The following is a 21312-nucleotide window of genomic DNA, read 5'->3' as shown; positions in this document are numbered from 1 at the left end:
GTTTACAACCAATAAACTGCCTGTCTGCTGTTTTGCTGTCTTCAAGAAAGGGCAGACCATCGCCGGAGAACACTACGCCATCAAGGTCAAACGACGTGGTATGCTCCGGAAGGATGTCCTGTTCCATCAGTTGTCTTTGGCGCCGTGTCCCGTTTTTGGAGACCAAACTCCCAATTTTTTTTTCCCCACAGGAATCCAAGCAGTGGAGCATCGTTGGGTGAAGTGTGCTGCCATTGCGGGACTACATTTAAAAGTAATTGGCCTTGACCACCTCGTTCTGGGTGAGGCCCAGAACACGTGCGACGCCCTTCGTACAAAAGCGACACGACCATTAATTTGTCCTTTACAACGGAACAATAACACCACCTGTTGCACTCACTCTACTTGTCGAGGTCGTCACATGTTTTACGGATTAACTGTACCTGCATATAAGCGACACATTTTTTTTTCCGGAATCTCGTTAGTGTTGTACTACATGCGTTGTTGCAGCTGGACATGTTGAGGTTTCCAGTTTTGGTCTTCGCGACCGCCAGCATCGTTTCTGTCGACGCGGGGGACAGGGCCTGGTGCAAAGACGAAAAGAGGCAAAATGTCGACTGGCAAGTTTTACTTCCTTTTTTTCCCCTCTCTCTCAACGTAATGAGACGCTGATGTGGCGGAAGGAATACTGAGGACTTACGTTGGAAGCGTAAACCTTTAACGTCTGTTCTTACCCGTAACACTTAAAGGGGCACTAAAAAGCAAAAATTTCACCGCTCGCGAAATGAAAGCTGCCGTCACCTATAGAGAGTATAGTACAAAAGGAACGGGATTTACCCGTTGCGTCGTTCGTGATTTGTGAGCGAACGAAACTGCAGTTTGCTCCTTCCGGAGGCGTGGCAATGCGCAGCGGCGTCCCGCTGGTCTCCTCAAACGATTTGCTCAATCATCGCGAGATATCGTTTGAGGAGACCAATGGGATGTCGATCCGGATTGTCGCGCTGCTTGAGAAGCAGAGAAGAGGGAAGGTGCACATAAGTGACGAACACGCAACGGGTGAACCTCGTTCTTTTTGTGTTGCCCTCTACAGGTAACGGCACCTTTCATCTCGCGAGGAGGAATATTTGCACTTTAGTGTCCCTTTAAACGGTGAGTATGTATATAGTCCGATGTCTAGTGTCTAGTCTAGTCTAGTCTAGGCTGAATGGGTACATCATCCCCTTCTTGGTGCTCCAGGGTCGTGCTGAGCACTGCCTTGTGGTTGGTTCCGATCTGTACACTCTTAAAAATGAACTTCACCGCATAGCACGCTCCTAGCCAACCATTGTCGAGAATGATATCGTTATCTGTCCTGATTTGTTGAAAACGAGAGGCGTACGCCTTTTCTGTGACAATTATGAACAGCATAAGTGTCACAGAAAAGGCGTACGCCTCCCGATTCCATCAAATCAGGGCAGATAACGATATCATTCGAGATGATGGTTGGCTAAGAGCGTGCTATGCGGTGAAGTTCATTTTTAAGAGTGTAGGTAATAGCAATCCGTACTAGCACCGGATGCGCTGTCTAAAGCGGTAACCGCATACGACGAATTCTCGACGGAAAAACGGCCAACTTCTCCACCGGCATGACAACTCGACGGAAAAACGGCGGGATGAACCGCATGCGCAGATTTCCACTGCGGCGGACGGTGGCGTCCTAGCGGGCGTTTCGTTACTCCGTGTTAAATTTTGACTTCAAATTTACTGATAAATATTTTGCTACACATAGAAAAGTTATAGTGACACACAGAAGAGTTCTTGCGGTCAATGCATATTCTCGAAGCAAGCGCTACAAAAGCGCCCTCAGACAGCAGCGAGCGGGCGACAGCATCCTTCCCACTTCCCAGGTTAGCCATACGGGCATCCGAAACTCCCACCACTGGTCCTGCACGTCCGCTCGTGGAACGACAGCGCGTGGAGCGGTCCTATTGGCTGCCGTCGAGCGGCCGCTTCCGCTCTTCGACGAATTTTTCTGTCCACCGCTGTCGTCGAGAAATCGGTGAAGTTCCCATTGCTCGCGCCGGCTCACCGGAAAAACGGTGACGGTGGCCGTTTTTCCGTCGAGAATTCGTCGTATGCGGTTAGCGCTTAAGGCTCAGTGGTTAGTGTGCTGGCCACGTCACGTTGAGACTGGGAGGTACCCGGATTCGAATCCCGGTGCCGGCTGTGCTGCATGGACTTTTTCCTGGGTTTTCCTCAGACGCTTTCACACATATGTCGACACAGTTCCCTAAGAAGTCGGCCCAGGACGCACATTTCCCAACGGCAGGAAACGGCGAGTCCTTTCACATCACCATCACAACCACCACCAGTGGTGTCTAAGGCTTCCCCTTGATGGTCCGGCTGGCTTTCCAAACCGACGTCGACGCAGCTGCCACTGAAGTCGGCCCTGGACGCATGCTAACCCCCTTGTCTCCCGCTCCTTCTTGCTTGAATCTCTTAATGTGCTGATGTCTGTACCCCGCTTATGTTCCGCGGTGCTGACATGAAAAATAATTCGCAGAAAGGAGGCCCCTGGTACGCCATCGGGAAGTCCTGTTGACGTCTTGTGTAAGGAAAAGGGCCGGTATTCAAGAAGCACGAATTGTATTGTGTATTGTGTGGTTACCAGTATTCCGCGAATATTTTTCACACTGCGAGTAGCATTAGAATACAACTTCCTGGTAAACGATGGTTCACGATAAACTTATTAATCGATCGTTACGTGCTGGTGTTTCGTTTGTATTTATTTTAGGTTCATCATGTACAAACTTCCCAAGATGCAAAAGACGGATGTCAACTACATGACACCAGGCGGAGGAGAGTTTGCCTACGTCGATTCCAACACACCATCTACAACTACATACTGGACGTTGTCTGAAGAAGACATCTACAAGGCTGACAATCCCATGGCCTACACGCTGGCCCCCTTGTACGAAACCGGCAAGCCTTCGGTATAAGAACGATATACTTCCTCGTTATAGTGACACAAATAACGTAGTGTTTATGAGGACCTAACCGGCACCGGTGAATCGGTTGATAACGTGACAGTGTACAGATCTGAAGGTTGCGAGCTCGAGCCTGGCCGAGGATGCCAACCACTTGATGACATAGGCACGGCGTCCTTCGTGTATCGCTGACCATTCATATTTTCCGTTTGCCTTTACACGTTGAGTTTCATTGTTTTTATACAGAGTACCGCATTAGCGGCTTACTACGACTTCATTGTGCGCTATGCTAACCGCTTGATTGATTGGTCTTGTGTTTGTTTTATGACCGCCACGTATATGGCACCCGAAGGTGGCGCTTTCTTCTTTTCTCTTTCGGGAGAGGGTCTGTTTATGATATGAATTCAATCTCTCCCTTTTACTCCCCCCCCCCCCCCCAACGTCAAGATGAACATCAACTTCCGTTGTTTTTCTTTTGCCGTTTTTGCGTTTTCTTCTTCTTTCCTTCGTGCTTTTTCACTACCGCAACCGTTACTTCCTGTCTGTATAGTTGTCTCAGGACGTAAAGCCACAAATTATCCGGAATTACCACTTCCTCGTTGTAGTTGTTCGTCAGCCTATATAGCTGTGGAGTGCCTGAGAGGATCGAGCCTCTTTCGTTTAGACGGTAGCTTCGTGGTAGTACGTGCTCGTGACAGCAAACGGCTCCAGGCGGTGAGATGTTGCGCACTAAATGGCCCGGAAGCAAAGCAAACCTATACCCGGGCCATCCGCATAAAAATAGAACGTCGTTGATCGTATAGCAAAAGGTGCGGAGTTCTAGCGAGTTGGTTCTTCAAGTTGGTTTGGAAGAGGCAAACATGTTGACGAATGTAAGATCGTACACAGACAGGAACGGACGGGACTAAGGATAAGCGTTCGACTTCAACTGATTTTGGGTAACGTGACTTTGAGATAGAGGAGGACAAGAGGACAGAAGAACCTGAGAGAAGGAGGCTCTCACAAGTCCTTGTGTCCTGTTGCCCTCCTCGAGCTCAAGGTCATGTTACCCCCTTCGTCCGTACACCAGCTTGCTTGCTTGCTACTTGTTTCAACTGATTTATTTTACAAAGAGCCGCAAAGTGCAGCCCTAAATCTGTCGATCTGCAGAGAACTGATCTCCCTGGGAGAAAGCGCCAAGGATCGGTGACGGTTCACATTGTTTTGTACGGTCCGAAGTTGAGGATTCAACTATCTCTCTTCCTACACTCTTAAAAATGAACTTCACCGCATAGCACGCTCCTAGCCAACCATTATCTCGAATGATATCGTTATCTGCCCTGATTTGTTGAAAACAGGGGGCGTACGCCTTTTCTGTGACAATTATGAACAGCATAAGTGTCACAGAAATGGCGTACGCCCCCCGTTTTCAACAAATCAGGGCAGATAACGATATCATTCGAGATAATGGTTGGCTAGGAGCGTGCTAGGCGGTGAAGTTCATTTTTAAGAGTGTAGCCGAGTGACAGCCTACGATGCTTGCTTAGTTTAAAGCAGGAACGCGATTTAAACGCGAGCTATAATGTGCATGTTGCTAAATATAACGAGTCAGTTGCAATAATAATTCAGGATTTCACGTAGCTTAAACGACTGTGGTTATGAGTGTTGTTAGAGCACGTGTACCCCGCCACCAAGTTGCTGACTTTCTCGGCCTGCGTTCGAACCCGCGACAGTAGAGTCACTAAACGTACACGTCATCGACTGATTCACGGAGGCAACGCCTACAAGACTAAACAGAGCCTTGATCGATATCACCTCTCCCTTTTTCTCTATATTAACGTGTGAACGAATTGCGACGTGGTCAGCTTCAGCTAATCGCCACAGACGGTGCTTACACTCTTAAAAATGAACTTCACCTCATAGCACGCTCTTAACCAACCATAATCTGGAATGATATCGTTATCTGCCCTGATTTGTTGAAAACGGGAGGCGTACGCCTTTTTTGTGACAATTATGAACAGCATAAGTGTCACAAAAAGGCGTACGCCTCCCGTTTTCAACAAATCAGGGCAGATAACGATATCATTCCAGATTATGGTTGGCTAAGAGCGTGCTATGAGGTGAAGTTCATTTTTAAGAGTGTACGCTCTTAAAAATGAACTTCACCGCATAGCACGCTCCTAGCCAACCATAATCCCGAATGACAACGTTCTTGCTCTAGATTTGTTGAAAACGGGAGGCGGAGCCTATTTTATGCCATTATGCACGACACAGAATAGGCTCCGCCTCCCGTTTTCAATAAATCAGCGGCGAGAACGTTGTCATTCGGGATGTTGGTTGGCTAGGAGCGTGCTATGTGGTCTAAGAGTGTAGCACAGAAAGCCTGTGACTTGCAGTGGCCGTCCATGTGGCTGGTAGCGGCTTTGTCTCCATGGCTGCGGTCACTGAAAACGTGAAGCTGATTGGCAGACTCTTGTTTGATGCGTGGCTACGTCACATCCATTAGCGATCAGGCTTTATTTAGTCTTGACGGCGTCGACCGAGACCGGTGGAGTCTGGTATCGACTGGTTGTCTTTGATTTAAGATAATGTCTTATGCAAACAGTGCATAAAAGGAAGAGCTTTGTCGTTTTTGGTTCGTCCGTGAGCGCGCTAGTGAGTTTGTGCGTAGCTAGATTATGCTTGTGTACCGCTTATTTATGGTTATGTTATCAGCTCCAGTGTGGAGTCAATACTACACAGCATAAAATCTTTTTTAGGACTTATTATACGCTGTTTACAACGACCAGCCGCCAGACATCTACAACGGAACTCGAAACGGTCACACAAAAGGTACGCTTGCTTCACTGCACTATACTGTAGGACAGAAATATGTAGAATTGTAGATCATCGCGTATGCTTCATATGATCGTTGTACATTGCCCTCACACGCACAATCAAATAACTATACTGCGTGCTCCTATAGTTTGTGACGTAGGAGGTCTAAATGGAAGTATGGAACCCAGCGCATGGGAAGCAGGGAGTTTCTCACCGCCCCCTCCCTCCGACATACACGCACACCCCTAACAGCCTCCGAAAAATCTTACGATACACACCCACACCCAGATTTCCTGATTTGAATGTATCTTATATGAATATGCGCGGCAATAGCCAGCTTGATGGCGGGTATCCCACACACCTTACAGAATTCCGACACATCCCAAAGATCCTATATATAATAAACCCCTGCGCTACACCATTGCCATCTTCAATTCCACGGCGAAGTGCGCCTGTGACGTACCGGTGTTGGTTCCTTTAATGTGTTGTATGTAAGTGTTGATCGTCCAGGAGAAAACAGTATTGAACATGATGAATAGCTTGCTTCGGAAGAGCTACTGACCACATTTGCACTATCATATATAGTTCGTAAAGAGTGGCGCCCTAGAGCAACAATAGAAAAAGTGACTGCTATTGTCATCAGAATGACACAGACGGACCGAATGAAGCAACACAGAACGAGAGAGTTGCGGTGCTCGTTTCGCATCTCAGCCTCATTTTCACATTCCTTAAATTTTTATTTGATAGGTGTAGTGATTGTTGACAACACTACTAGCATCTGGCTTCAACACAGCGTGCCCAAATTTGTGGAGAACCTGTACGGTGGACAATACACGTTCCCGGAGAGTGCACGAGAGAATGGTCAAGCCATCATGTGCGTCACCTTCAACGCTTCTGACGTCAATACTGTTGGTGAGGACCACGTTTACAACCAACCAATCAATCAATGAATGAATCGTCAAACACCGCATTTCGAAGTGCTTGCGCCCAACACCTCTTCTATTGGGGCTTGTAAAATGTAGGGCCAAGTGACATAAGGATAGGGACAAGTTTTAGCGTCTGGTTTTACAGGCGGCACGTTACCTGAGAAGGTCAATGAGAGGACTTTCTCACTTCGGGGATCGTTTTGTCGGACAACCCAAGGAATTCCGAAACTAGACAGCCATGCAGCTAATAGAGGATTCCAGAAAATCCCAGAGCTCCTCGAGCACGCGTTGCACCCTGGGAGATTGTTTTCATGGGGGAAGAGAGAACTGCCTTTCACGTTTCGTTTCCGCTTACCTTGGCGCCTCGTGGACAATCGGTCGAGAGCAGAGGAACCGGAACAGCTCGTGGACCTTCTCCTCCTTTGTTACTAGCAAGTTCCCATAGTTCAAAGCAAGCGGCGCTAAGCTCTCTGGGATTTTCTGAAGCAGTCTATCGTAAAACAAAACCTAAGCGCTGACGTCAAATGGAACAGGATCCTCCACCCATTCCTTCCTGATTGTGAGAGAGTTGTTGTGTTCGTTTATTCAGAGTCGTGACGTACTGCAGTCATCGTATACGTCATCGACTCCAGCGACCCGCATCGAGACGAAAGTCGCTGGGAGTGGACTTCGGAGCACCTCTAGTGTTGAATCCTCGAATTTCAGAACGGAGTCACTGCGCCGGGGATGACGTCACGAGAGCCGCGCTGCGGTATTTCCACCCATCCAAGGGTCGACTCTCGAGGTGTTCCTGTCCAATAAACGAACGCAACCAGTAACAGAGCTGGAGACCGCATGCGTCGTGTAGTCCCGTGAAAGTGGCTCATAAACTTTCGTCAACAAATACTCTGACGCGTGCTCGTCAGCATACTATATATGTGGTTTTGGCTACATGTTGGAGCTCTGCCTTTAATATGACGTGCTTTTAAGATCTACGTGTCTGTCTTATCAGCCAGGCACCTCCGGATGCAGTACGCTAACGTGTACGAAAGGGGAGGGCCTAAATACCTGAGAGACAGCCATCCTCAGATGGACCTTCTGCTCAACGACAGCTTCATCCGCACGTCTGGAGCCAATCTGTACATCGACAATATCACCAGCTTGGCGGGTCAGAAGTTTGTAAGCATCGCCAAGAGAGCAACGTTGCAAGTGGGTATGTATACTTCGGCCTCTTTTTCCGGTGGCGTGTTTTCCGGTCGACTCTTCAGGAACTCCATGGACCTCTAGCACTGCGTAGCACTGGCACTCCTATGTCTACTACTGACTCCTGGTGTCTATTCGAGAAGCAGGTACCTGTTGTCCCCGTAACCTCATCCCCTGCCTTCTTATTTCCTTTTAGTCTTATATGACATATATGTTTCATTCAGTGACTCCTGTGTTCTTGCTGTGTGGCCAATGTATTTGACATTTCGTAATGAGCCCCAATAATTTTATAGCCAGTGCGTTCGGTGCCTTGACGTCACGAACTTCCTGTCTGTCCTGCCGAGAAGTCAGATCACCAATTACCATATCTCAAAAGAGTCCTCATGCGCCGTTATCTCGGTCGCACACTCTTGTGACGTCCGCCGAAGTGCGGTAGCTCATGATGGCGTCACCGTGATACCGGAACCGGATGTGAATATGACGTTCATTCTTCATTGCTTAAGTCATCCTAAGCCCTGACGCTCTACTGGATGAGATATTGCATTTGTCACCAACGCGTAATTCACAGCCCGGTACAACTTTCATGTCAAAATCAAAAATCAGTCGGCATCTTCAGACTGCCCTTTTGAAAAACGGACCGTGACATATTTCGTTCCAGATATCTACTCGGCCGTCGTCACTAACGTCACCCAAAACGACTTACTCGTGCAATCGTGGCGAAACGGAGCCGGCGGGAAATTGAACGCTACTTGTAACACGATGTACACCGTTGTGGACGCTCAGCAAGTTCGTCTTGGGTTCCAAACTAATTTCATCATCTGGTCATCGAGCGAAGATCACAGCAAATGGGCTGTGGGCATCGACAAGCCCTGGTTCTGCTTTGGCTCTCTCAACAGGATGGTAGGTCCCTCGCTCTCCGGGTGTTTTCCGTATATATAGGCTTTCGTACTCGGCAAACGCACGTTGAGACGGAGAGGCTTTATGACTTATCGAGACGGGTTATGTCACTTGTTCCGCTGCAGCTGGCCCCCCTTTACCAGTTCCCGTGTCATAGTGGTTAGGATGATCGCTTTCCACGCCGAGACTGAGAGGTGACACGGGTTCGAATCCTGTCACAGGCTGTGTTGTCTGAGGAAAACCCTGCGTTTTCCGAAGACTTTTCAGGCGAATGTCGGCACAGTTCCCCCTGAAGTCGGCCCAGGAAGCATACTAACCTCCCTGTCCCCCACTCCTTCCCGCTGTCCTCTCTCCATCTGTCCACGTCTGTACGCCACTCATAGCCACAGTTGCTTCGCGGCGCTAACACGGAAGCTAGCCCCTTTTTACAGATTATTAACCCATTACCCATGCACTCAGCATGTCACCGTTCTGGTATGGACTCTGTATGACTGCAACGCGTACGATGTCGTGGGCCGCGGCCTCTGCCGTGTTCTTTGCTACCCCTTTGCTGATCCTTCTTTTTTTCCCTTTCCCTCCCTGTGCAGGAGTCGCAGTTCACAAGGGGAGGCGAAGTACTGTGCATGCTGGAGCCCATGGTGAGCAACCTCTTCAGGAAAAGCGGAATCACAAACGAAACATGCGGCATACCATGACCCTCCTACAATGCGTTACAGCAGTGATCGTAACAAAAAAAAAAAAAAAAGAAATTAAATTATGAAAAACATGTGTATGGGGCGTGTTCTTTTCACATGAGCGGCGGCGTCAAGCGCGGTTCATGACAGCTAGCAGGGGGCCGCTCCGATGAAAGAAATATGCCAGTGCCGCGTTCCGTAGACTTTTCTTCCAAGCTGTGCTACCGTGCTATACACCATAGGTCGGAAAGTTCACTCATGATCACCATCATGAACATCATTCACCATTACATCAAAGAGAACGATGTGATGCTGACAGTGGTGTGATGCCGAAGTTGATGTTGAAGGGTGGCTTATGAAGTGATGTGGGTGTTGATGTTTATGTGGAATGATGCGCTTAGAATGAGTTTATGTCCAATGACGGGATATATGAGATTGAAGTCGAAGTCAAACGATGGGATTCGAAGTTCGAGCCCGGTTTGAGATGGAAGCGACTTTGGCTCGTCTGGACGCCCGACACTTCGCAGACACTTGTGTCGTTGGCCACCGCAGCACCGAACGGCTGTACGCATTGCAAGCACTCTCTCGGAGCTTCCTCGGAGAAATCTGGATGACAAGTGCACGTATTCACTCAGCATGTGTTCTCCATTGACGACCAACTTTCCTCCACTGTTCTACTTTCTTTACATACCTTCCGTACAAAGCATTACAGCTCAACTTCAATAGGATTTTCTTCTCAAGTCTGTCTGTGCTGCCACACGTCGCTTAATGCCTGGTTCGCTTCTCTCCTTTGCTGGTAAAGTACAGATCAAGTGCGGATGCAGTTGTCGTAGTAAGACACGCTGTTTGGACACATGCCTTCTTGATACGGAAAACGCCTGTGTTTGGCCAGCCATGGTTCCACTCTTTCTACGTCTGTAGGTCTTTCCACTCTTTCTATGTCTATCTATCTATCCATCTGCCCACCTATCCATCTACCCATCATGGGCGTACCGAGAGGGAGGCAAGGCGGCGGTGCCACCCCCCCCCCCTGGAACTCCAAGGTCGCTTGTGAAAATCGTGCACTCTTTAGCCATAGGTCGTAAAGATTATCCTCAGATGTCATAATAGGAACTCCTGAACAGCTACACAGTGTGCAACGTCCGCCTACAGAAAAAGACGTGGTATAGGGAGTGGGGGTTTGCACTCTTGCCCCCCCTCCTAGAAGCCCTTTGCCCTACCTTGGAAAAAATCCTGAGGACGCCCATCCTACCCATCCGTCCGTCCGTCCGTTCATCCATCCATCCATCCATCCACCCATCGACTAGTTAACCCACGACATTTACTTACAGCATGTCGCAAGACACTCATGGTAACAGACGCGTTACAGGAGAACACGTTAGTCGCGGTTCGAGCAGTACATTCCATGAGCTTCAGTTTGCAAAGGAATAAAAAGAGACGAAAGATATTTTGGACGCCATGCATCCTCATGTGTCTCTTGCGTGGCGATTTTGCCTCAGACCGTAGCCGTCCCCTGTAGAGTGACTAGTCCCCCGAGCAACGAAGACGAAGCACAAGAAATGCGCGCGTCGGATCATTCATTCCACAACGGGCGCCGTCAAAGAATATTGAACCATGGATGTCCTACGTCAGCCCAGTAACGACACATTGGCGACTGGAGCAGCGGCGGTAAGACGTCAAGAGGATGTTGTCTTTGGAGAAAGACGTGAATCGCAACTCCATCGTGTCCAGGAAGTCGTGGTTCCGGCGACGTCGATGGTGGTCAGGTTGTTCCTGTTGTGCGCCATCGTGCTGGCAGCCACCATGGCTTTCGTCGGGGGATGGCTGGGCACACTCTACCTCTTCAAGACCGATCTCTTCCAGAGGTAATCCCACATAGAAAAAAAGTACTACTCGTGAAACCCAGAACGTGTGCGTTGGAAACATATATGAGATGTTTATTAAAATACGTAGGCCACACCGGCTAGGTTACCGGCTAGGTTACCCCCGATATTCTAGCTCGTGAAGGTCGCTGGGGAGTAAGAAAAAATTTAGAATCCTGGTACATCAAAACGAGTCCAAATTGCATTAACAAACATCCGGGTCCGCTTCCAGATAGGTACGCCCCCCTGTTTAAATAGCTGACGCGTGACGGATAGACCTCATTCTGAAGATGGGGCCTGAATAGGCCACGAAACGTTAACACTTAGTGCATATTTTAAGTTGTTTTTATCCTGTTGTGCTGCCGGTGTGGCCTACGTATTTTAATAAATGTCTACCCCCGGTACTTGGACTGTTTTTTATATATGAGATGGGACATATGAGGTGGGGCACACCAGCACGTGGTTCTACGTTACCAGCGCTACCATACCTTGATAGGAAGTCAACAGGAGTGAGAGGAAAACATCGAGCAATTTTTTAGAAGGTTCAATGCAAAGTGAATTCCCAAAAGAGATTCAATGGAAGGAGAGCAAAGGCTTAGCTAGTGAGTCGCTCACATCCCGAAGACCGCACCCTCCTGGTTGGGTTCTGTGGTACGTACATATTGGGCTCATGGGGCGTTTCCATGGGTTTTCCAAGGGACGGCAAAGTGTGGGGGTAAAGGGTAAAGCCCATTTCCTGTCCCCTTTCGCTACGCCCATGGCTCATGTCTTCAACCACCGTTGGTGCAGCACCTGATGAGGTTCAGCCACATTATTTCATGCTCAAGACACCAATACACAGAGCTGGGCTATTAAAGTACAAAGGGCGGTTGATGGGTACTTCGTGATTCTTCTTTGAATCAACATTCATAAACTGGCGCATATCTTGTTACCAACTGTACCTTGATGATAAGGAACGCTCGTACATGGAAGCCAAGGTACACGACCTCCTTATAAGAGCAGTTATCACAAACCAGGGTATAGCCATATAGTCCATAGGGTCAGCGATATCAAAATAGAACCCCATTGAAAAACAATGATTGTGCTTTTTTTTTGTGCCAGAAATTTGGTAAATTTCTGGTGTTTGTGCTCTGGTGTCAAACGCCAGGAATTCTGGTGTTTCCTGGTGTGTGTGCAGTGTGCTCTCGTGCAGTGATGGCTAGTAGTTAACTACATGTAGTTAAACTACTAGTTAAACTACCTGATTGTAGTTAAAAAGTAGTTATGAACTACTTGCAGAAATGTAGTGGCAACTACTAGTTAAACTACTATTTTAAGTAGTTAACTACAGTAGTTAGGTTACTGAAGACGCCAACTACTTCCGATTTTGCAGCAAGCTTTACGACACGATTGTGCTTCCGACTTTTAACCTGTGCTACTTGTTTGATGAGAACGGAGGTGCAGAGGAATTGTGTCGTGCATGTGTACTAACTTTTAATGCTTGTCTAGTGAAGCCTCATTTGCTGTGAAATAATTCTGCAACTTAGTTTATCGCGTAGGCACAGAAAGAATCCCACCCCAAGCTTTGTAGTTGACGATCGTAGCAATAGCTTGAGCCAAAGTTTAACATTGCTTGTGATTCATATTTATGTGTGCAAGAACACTGCAAGGGATTGGTGTTGATGGACAACTTTAAGTCGTTATAGATGTAGTTAAACTACATTGCAGTAGTTAAAGAAGTAGTTTTAACTACTCCCCTGAAAAGTAGATGAACTACTAGTTAAACTACTCAATCGCAAAGTAGTTAGTAGTTATAGTTAAACTACTGTAGAAGTAGTTAGTGGCCATCACTGCTCTCGTGCTGCACATCAGGATCCCCGCAATAAGCAGGTATAGAAACATACAAGTGCGTGTCGCAAAACTGTGTAGCACGTATTAAGACTACCTTTAAAGGGGCGGTCCCATCCTCTCCAGTCGATCTCGAAACTATGGTGTCATTTCATTCCTTCTGGACCACTGACCACAGTATCGAAAGTCCACCGCGAAATAGTGGCGTAGTTTGACTACTGTTCGATGGAGTACATGACAAAAGCAGACGCTGGATGTTGAGGAGTATTCCGGAATTCCCTCTCTGAAAAAAAATGAGAAAACGTCACTCACTAAGAACCAATGAGGGCGCGACCTTGAGAAGAGGAATGCCGGGGCCATGCGGGCGTCTTGACGGCGTCTTTCCTCCTCTGAGCGACGCGCTCTCACTCTACGCTTAGGGAATGACGTCACGCCGTCGGAGCTGCTACGGCCGCGGAAGCAGCGCTCATCTTTAAAATTCGTTTATTTAACATTATAAAATTATGTAAAATTAGCCGGGTAGATCGTCGACCGATACCGAACAGGCAATCCCTGGCAGGTTGGTTGGGCAGTATAAAGTAGGAATGAAGAGAATTTGAATTTCCGATATCGGCAGTGCAAATGGGCGTTTTCCTTACTTTGCACTCTTAAAAATGAACTTCACCGCATAGCACGCGCCTAGCCAACCATTATCTCGAATGATATCGTTATCTGCCCTGATTTGTTGAAAACGGGGGGCGTACGCCATTTCTGTGACACTTATGCTGTTCATAATTGTCACAGAAAAGGCGTACGCCCCCTGTTTTCAACAAATCAGGACAGATAACGATATCATTCGAGATAATGGTTGGCTAGGAGCGTGCTATGCGGTGAAGTTCATTTTTAAGAGTGTGTTTACAAGGTTTCTGATGGAAATGTGAGGGGGGGGGGGGGGTTCAGATTTCAGGCTTCAGCTTCAGGCTTCAGATTTGCACTGCCCCAGACGCAAACTCGCCTCGCTAATGCTCTGCTAACGCGTACCAAGCAGCACCAGAAAACATCACAATAGTCCTGATTATTATTTTTTTTTTTGTCGTTTGAAAATACATTGCTAATACCATCCAGCCTATTCGCCAGAGTACAGGAAACAGTTAAATGATGACGCCGTACCCTTTGCTCTATGATGGCCCCCTGCGTGCAGTCCCACGGAGTTGTTCAACATGGTTCCTGTTTGCGCCCTCCTTGCAGGTACAGCCCACTGGTGCTGCAGGCCAAACACCTCGGCATCGTTGGTAACTTCAACAACAACGCCACCTTTGGCTCCAGAATGAACGACAAAAGTAGCGCAGTGGCAGTCACCAGAGATGGCACTCTAGCCACGATTATTAACAGCACCGTTTACGAACCTGATTGGTAGCGATTGATTTTGACGACATATTCATTTGTGCCCTGTATGGAACATCACCGAGGCCTCGAAAGAACGGGGACAGAAACATTAAACATTGGACTTTACTCGGTTTGACTGGATATAATCTTAGCGTGTCGAGAAACGAACAGTATAGCAAGGGTGATTATGAAATGGCGCAATCCGAGTGACCTGACGTTTTCTTGTGCCGGAAAAAAAGAAAAAAAAAAGTCGTCGGCACACAGGTCTGAAGTAGAGCGCGACGACCACTGATTTACGAAGACTCCACAAATCCCTCAAATGTTTGGAGAGCTCGAAACATATGCCGGCATTGATACATAACTATTTTACGAAGACGCACGGCCGGAACACGGAACACGGAAGTCGCGCGAGAGCATTACTCATTCACAAACGCACAACATATTCTTTGGGAAGTGTGCATATCCTGACGCTGGTCTCTCGCTTCTTGTCGTGATGTCAGATCGTCCGATCACTTTTATTGGCTGCCGAAAATCATCGAAACCAAGGTATATTGGTGACCGCGGTCTGTGCTTTTAGCGGCCGTAGCTATGGAAACGATCCGCCATCAGCCGCCCACTGGTAGCCACAGAAAGCCTGCGTTTTAAAATCGTCTGCTGCGATTGGCTGTCATGCTGTCATCATTGCTGGGTGCTGCGTTTGGTGTAGCCGCCTTGCATTCTCGGATGCTCCTGTCTACCACGTGACCGCTCACGTGACCTCAGAAATCACGGCGCCTCCCAAAGCAGACGACGCCAGCTGTAGTTGTCTTACAGCATTATGTTGAACGTGTGCGTGCATTTTTATTTCTATGTGTTCGGAGGTTTACTTTTCTATAAAAAGACCAGCCACAGTCTGCAGGACGCAGAAGGAGGATGCAGAACCGGGAACATCACGCGTGGCAGCGGTGGCGTGCACGTGACGTCACACCATAACTTAACAGGAGCCGTAGCCGGGACAGGAACACGCTACTATAACGTCGTTTCCGCGATGATGCTCACATTTTAACAACAGATGGCTTTGGAAAAGCAAGAACGCACGGTGAGCAGCGAAACCGAAACTGAGAAACCGAAACAGAAAGCGAAACCGAGAGGATCATGTGGTGGACGGGACGTAATGGCGATTTTCCGCCAGAGGGTGGCTACGCTGGTCTGGCGTGAAGGCGGTGGAGGGTCGCTTCTTGTGTTTCCTTCCTCCAGGAGGCATAGTTTGATTAGAAGCGCGTTGCCCACCTCTGTGAGGCGAGGAATGGCGAGCTCTTTCACTAGCACTACCTGACTACCACTATCGTGTTCAACCAACTGGCTCAGGGAAGGAACTTTTCTGACCCGCAAGATTGAAAGCCCGCTTGCGCACCAGGACTGCGCGCCGCACTTGTAGTTTCCGTCCAAATATCTCATGGTCTCGGGCTTGTAACGTCCTGTGACAAAGGCGTATTCTTCGAACCGGGTTTTAAGAGCACAACTTCATGTCCTCGTTAGTATAGTGGTCAGTATCCCCGCCTGTCACGCGGGAGACCGGGGTTCGATTCCCCGACGGGGAGAAAATTTTTTGTTCTTTCTGCATAAACAACTCTCTCGTGTGCTTTTTATGTCGGAACAGGTGTGGTATCTTTTTTTTCTTGTGCAGTAGTAAGCATGACACTGAGCAAACACTTGACAATTTAATTTGATGCATAGAACTAAATAGTGCACGGATAAATCCTTATTTGGTAAACCGGACTCAGGTAGTGAACATTTCCGGGTTTTCTTCTGATGCAGTCTAGGCGTTACTTCGGGCGTCCCGCAGGGCAGTGGAATCAAGACACTCTTATTTGTTATGTACATCAACGCTAGTGTACATGTGGACTGTGTACTGTCCTGTCTATAGACATTATGACTAGGTCTTGCCGAGCAATAGCGTATTTTTGAGTGGTACGACAAACGGAAGATGATATTACACTGTAAAAAAAAAAAAAAAAACAGTCCTCCTCCGCGTTACTACCCCAAAAGGTAACCTGTTATATTCTCTTATTCTATTTGAAATATAATTGCTCATGACGTGAAGGAATTTATATACCATCATAAACCTGGGTGATGGACAAACTTACATACAAGTCAAACACACAACAAAACCAGCAAAACTACTTCTTTCACAAATGACACCTTGGTGCAGCACTCACTTCAGATTTAAGATGTTCAAGACACATTAAAGGTACTGTAAAGCAGCACCGATCAAATGTCATTTAGTGTGGCTATTCGATAGTCCAAGCCACCAGGACAAAAACTGTGCAAGTTTCATTCCAATCGACGGTGCAGTTAATTAGAAAATTACAATTAAAGATTACGGGCAACACTGTACTAGGTATTCGAAATGAATCCGTACTTCTGACACATACGGCGGCAACCACATTGCATGCATACAACACTGGGCCCGACATAACAATCCACCACAATCCACCGTAAAATCCGCCCCTGCGATCCACATCTGAGGATAAACGAATAAGCGAAGTGAAATGCTGAGCCGTAGAAAAAATGTGTCAGACGTTCAAGAAGCCAGACAGCGTCGGGACTTGTTTGTTCACAGAGGTTCACAGAGAGAGTTTGTTCGTTCGAAAGGGGCCGCGAACAACAGGAGCGCGCAGGCGCAGCAGAGAAGGAGGGAGAGCCCCCATCGAACAACGGCCAGCACTGAGTTACTCCGCAAAAACAGGGGTTAACAGGTTAAACTGTTAACAGGGGTTTCAGAATGCATTGGTAAACAGGAAAACTAATAATATGGTTACTAAAATAACGAAGTTCCGATGTCATAGTGTGTAATACCAATTTTCAGTGTTGCCCGCTGTACAGGGGGTCGTTTGACACCAGGCGTCGCACCGCTCCACTACGCCGCATCTTTCATGGCAAATTAAAAATATTTATAGCACGTTGTCGGTCGTATGATTCCGCATATGGTATTTAGAAGCAACAAAGTCTCTAGTCACATCACCGGCATATCATGCTTGTCTACTGCTTTACAGTACCTTTAACATATTCGGCTGCCATACGTAAGCTGGGATACCTGAAAAGGAAACTGTCCAGAACTTCTCCTAAGGTCGCAAGCAAAGGTTTCCCAAGCAAAATTATTGTTTGCTTTTAACCCGACATGCTTCCGTTTGTGTGTGATTGTCGTGTTTTTCTGATGTTCCTTATATTCCTGCAATTTCTTGTGACCCTTCCTGCTTTGACCATTGCATAGCCTGCAGTAATAAATAAAAGTGCAATCTAGAAATTACTAGTACAGTATGCACATCCCTAACCAGGGTAGTGTCATTCGCATTCGACTCCTGTAGTTTTCGAAACTGCAGGCGCATTACTATATTTGGTTATAGGAAGGGAGTTGCCTCAGGACAGAAGCCGCCGATATTTCGAACAGAGACTGTTCGAAATCTCTGTTCGAAATATCGGCGGCTTCTGTCCTGAGGCAACTCCCTTCCTACATTCTACCGGTTCGCTGGATTTCTACCCATCTATATTTGGTTATAGGTTACATAACTATAGTCTCTTCGTCTCTTGGCTTTTCTCGTAGACAGAGAAGAGAGACGCCAGAGAGATGCCTTTGTTCGCAGCGTAGTGAACAATGAACGTTTTCTTTTTCTTTTTTTAGTCTTGCATGGTTTTTCTTCTCAACGTACCTTATTCATACTCGCGTTGTATCCTAGCGGCTCTTCTGCGAACTACCCTTGACGCGCGCCAAGACAAACCCACGTTCCCCACTCCCGTCCGTCGTGAAAAAGGGCCGAGTGGGTTGACAGTACTTCAATCGACTTCAACTACAGCAAATACACGGGCCGCATTCTTAGGCTCAGGCCCGGCACGAGCACGGCCTTCCTTTTATTTTCTCGTCCATGCCCGACAGTTCAATACCTGGCCCAGGCCCGACCCGACCCAGTGTAGCGGGCCGTAAAAGTTGACCGTGGCTCAGTTATTTAGCCAGAACCCCTTACACTCCCCTAACACCCTACCAAGTGTTTGGCCACACACCCGAACTTTTCTACCTGTGCACCCCTATATACATATGGGGTAGGGGAGGAGGGAAGGTTCTTGCCATACCAGGTTTAGACACGATGACACAATGACGCCGGTACACAATGATGTCGGTAATCATACGTTAAGCTGTTATGACGCAACTGCAAAAATGATCCACCCCCACCCACCAATTTTTTTATAACACCTCCCTGGGCTCGGGATTCCGGATAAACCACTGCGTGGCTAACTTGACACTGGCGTAACACAACCTCGAGCCCGATCTATAACTGGTGATAAACGGGCCCGCGCCTGGAACAGGCCCGCGAAAAGAAGTTTTTTTTCGGACACGGATGTACAGGGTGTATGCTATAAAAGGTCAGTCACATTTTCGTGCAAGAAATACCTCCTTGATGCTATACCTCTATCACGAAAAGACTTCCTCTGCCTCAAAGTGAATAATTTATGCTAGAGGAACCTACGAAACGATTGTGGTTACCTAGCACTGTGTAACAAAATAAATATGACCATGCAAACTTTGACCTCCATCCATCGGTATTGCGTGTAGGAAACACATGAAGACGAAAGTTTCCGTGGCCGTGTTTATTTTATTACGCAGTGAATGGTAACCACAATTTTTTCGTAGGTTTCTCTGGCATAAGTGATTCACTGTATGGCAGCACAAGTCCGTCTCTCAAATTGATATAGTGTATCGCGTGAAAATGTCACTGACCTTTTATAGCATACACCCTGTATGTCTCGGGCTCGAGCAGTGCTCAGTGCAACTTCAGTACCTTCGTTGCCTGCGTCAACGCCAGAAGGCTCCAACCCTCAGTCCTCGTTAGTATAGTGGTCAGTATCCCCGCCTGTCACGCGGGAGACCGGGGTTCGATTCCCCGACGGGGAGATAACTTTTTTTGTCGTTAGTTCTCGCTCTGACGTTCTTTGACCATGAGGAACAAAGGGGACATGCTGTTATTGATATTGATTTTGTAACTCGCAAATTGTGCTTTAAATCGAATGCACAGAATGTGCAGCAAGCACTGGGAAATTTTAAATGCGTTCGTGCAAAGTCGTTAGGTGGTGCGCGTAACAGGTATTTTGCAGGTTCTTCATCTGGCTAGCGGAAGCTCAAATAAACTCACTTTGACTTACTAAATAGACTTACAACGTCATATTACAGACATACACCAACACGTGGTAGCGTTTTGATTCCTTAACCATGTGCTCCTGAATTCGGGAAAAGAGATAGACGCGCATGCGCAACGCTGTTTAGCCTCTGCAAACTGTTTCGAATTTCCGGAATGATAGTGAATTTCCCGCAAATGCGAATTCGATCCATAAAAAAATAAAGCGATATATCAGACACTGGGAGCAAAAAAGGTGGAGACGAACGAGGAGTTTTTGTACGAATGCGTCTTTTTTCTTGTTCCCAATATCTGATTCTTTTCTTTATAAGATCTTACTCGCTTACTTTTCCTCTTTTTCCTCCTCTTTTTCTCACGAGTCATGTTTTTATGCATGTGACATATAAGCCATTGCGAAGATATATGCCATTGTGTGTGTGGGGGGGGGGGGGGGGGGGGGCGCTATTCTAAACATAGCATAGGGCGTTATAGGTAAACATTCGGATATCACTGATAAAACGTGATGTATGTGGACAACAAGAAGAGGAGATCGCGGAGGCGGAGCATTCATGTTGACATGCAATGGTGCGACAAAATGATTGGTAGCGCAGGACCTTGTCTCTGTTGTCATTTTTTGTCCCCTAGTCTCGGGTTTTTAAGTTATGGATCTATACCACCAGTTCGCTTGCTACCTGTCTATCTTCTAATTTAGTTAATTCTAATTCGAACACAGGCACTGTAAATAGTTCTGATGTAATTTTAAACTCAATAATCTGCTAATTCTGGGACAGGTGGCGCAAGCTACCGACCGTTCGAAGGGGGGAAGCCACAGTATCCATCTATCCATCCACATCCACGCCTTCGTACGGTTCTCGCTAGATGGCGGAGGCTAATATGTCCTCTGTGTAGATTATGGCGAGCGTTGTTGCCGCTGATAGTCACTTCTTTGACATAAATTAGACAAATCAAACACTTCGCTACTTCAAAGACCTTGTTGAAATCATATTATCCACTTTTACTACAGTTTACGACACTTGTCGTTATTCCGTAATGCGCTTTAAACTTTAAACGCATCACTTCGCCCGTGATTCGCCATGAGTTCTCGCGCGAAGGCCAATCGCAGCGTTTATTTCAAATCGCGGTTACCAAAACGCTTTTTTCGAGTTTCCGCGTGATGTTTGGAGCGCGCCAAATTTAAAGAAGCAAAGAACACTCTTGGAACATATATTCTTTTACCGCGTGACTACCTTCAGGAAGCAGCACGCAAGATATATCTTTGAGAAGCGAGGATTTCCTGGGAAAATTGGTTTCTAAAAATGCGCACAGCGGCGGTGATCTCGCCCATGCTACTCCTGGCGTGTGGCGTGACATCAATTCCGTGAGCGCTTTTTATTGGTTGCCAACAATCGTCTGCTAGCGAAAGCGACCAGTCCAGACGCTGGACGGGCGGCGCGAAATGCGACTGCAAAAAGAAAGAAAGAAAACAGGAAGACGCACGCCTATAAAGATAACGCTTGCTATGTGAGAGTCCAAGATCGGGCCCCAGGACAGTCATGAGTATGTTATCTGAAAACGTGGTTTACAAATAATAGTAGTAAAGTAGTAGTTACAGTTGTTACATCTAGCTTGTCAAAACAGTAAAAACAGTAACTGGGTCGCAGTTAGCTAGTTTGTTTCGAAATCTAAACAGT

General features: G+C 47.3%; 2 protein-coding genes and 2 non-coding genes across 4 annotated transcripts; all 4 read left to right on the top strand.

The window, feature by feature from the left end:
- The first annotated feature begins 325 nt into the window (after window positions 1–325).
- On the top strand, window positions 326–9469 carry LOC135393547 (plancitoxin-1-like). The gene is made up of 7 exons (XM_064623956.1): window positions 326–599; window positions 2753–2951; window positions 5684–5756; window positions 6489–6653; window positions 7659–7859; window positions 8508–8749; window positions 9334–9469. Exons 1-7 carry the CDS (start codon window positions 496–498, stop codon window positions 9439–9441), a joined length of 1092 nt encoding a protein of 363 aa, XP_064480026.1. The 5' UTR covers window positions 326–495; the 3' UTR covers window positions 9442–9469.
- A 1497-nt stretch (window positions 9470–10966) lies between these two features.
- On the top strand, window positions 10967–14605 carry LOC135393546 (uncharacterized). Its single transcript, XM_064623955.1, has 3 exons — window positions 10967–11088; window positions 11152–11285; window positions 14337–14605. The coding sequence occupies exons 1-3, from the start codon at window positions 11035–11037 to the stop codon at window positions 14503–14505; spliced, it is 357 nt and encodes a 118-aa protein (XP_064480025.1). The 5' UTR covers window positions 10967–11034; the 3' UTR covers window positions 14506–14605.
- Window positions 14606–15982: 1377 nt separating this feature from the next.
- Window positions 15983–16054, top strand: Trnad-guc (transfer RNA aspartic acid (anticodon GUC)). The gene has a single exon. It is a non-coding gene; the product is annotated as a tRNA-Asp (tRNA).
- A 3275-nt stretch (window positions 16055–19329) lies between these two features.
- Trnad-guc (transfer RNA aspartic acid (anticodon GUC)) lies at window positions 19330–19401 on the top strand. The gene has a single exon. It is a non-coding gene; the product is annotated as a tRNA-Asp (tRNA).
- Window positions 19402–21312: the final 1911 nt, after the last annotated feature.

This window comes from Ornithodoros turicata, chromosome 4 (genome assembly GCF_037126465.1).
Source record: "Ornithodoros turicata isolate Travis chromosome 4, ASM3712646v1, whole genome shotgun sequence".
Classification (NCBI taxonomy): Eukaryota; Metazoa; Arthropoda; class Arachnida; order Ixodida; family Argasidae; genus Ornithodoros; species Ornithodoros turicata.
This window is presented reverse-complemented; position numbering and strand designations above follow the sequence as displayed.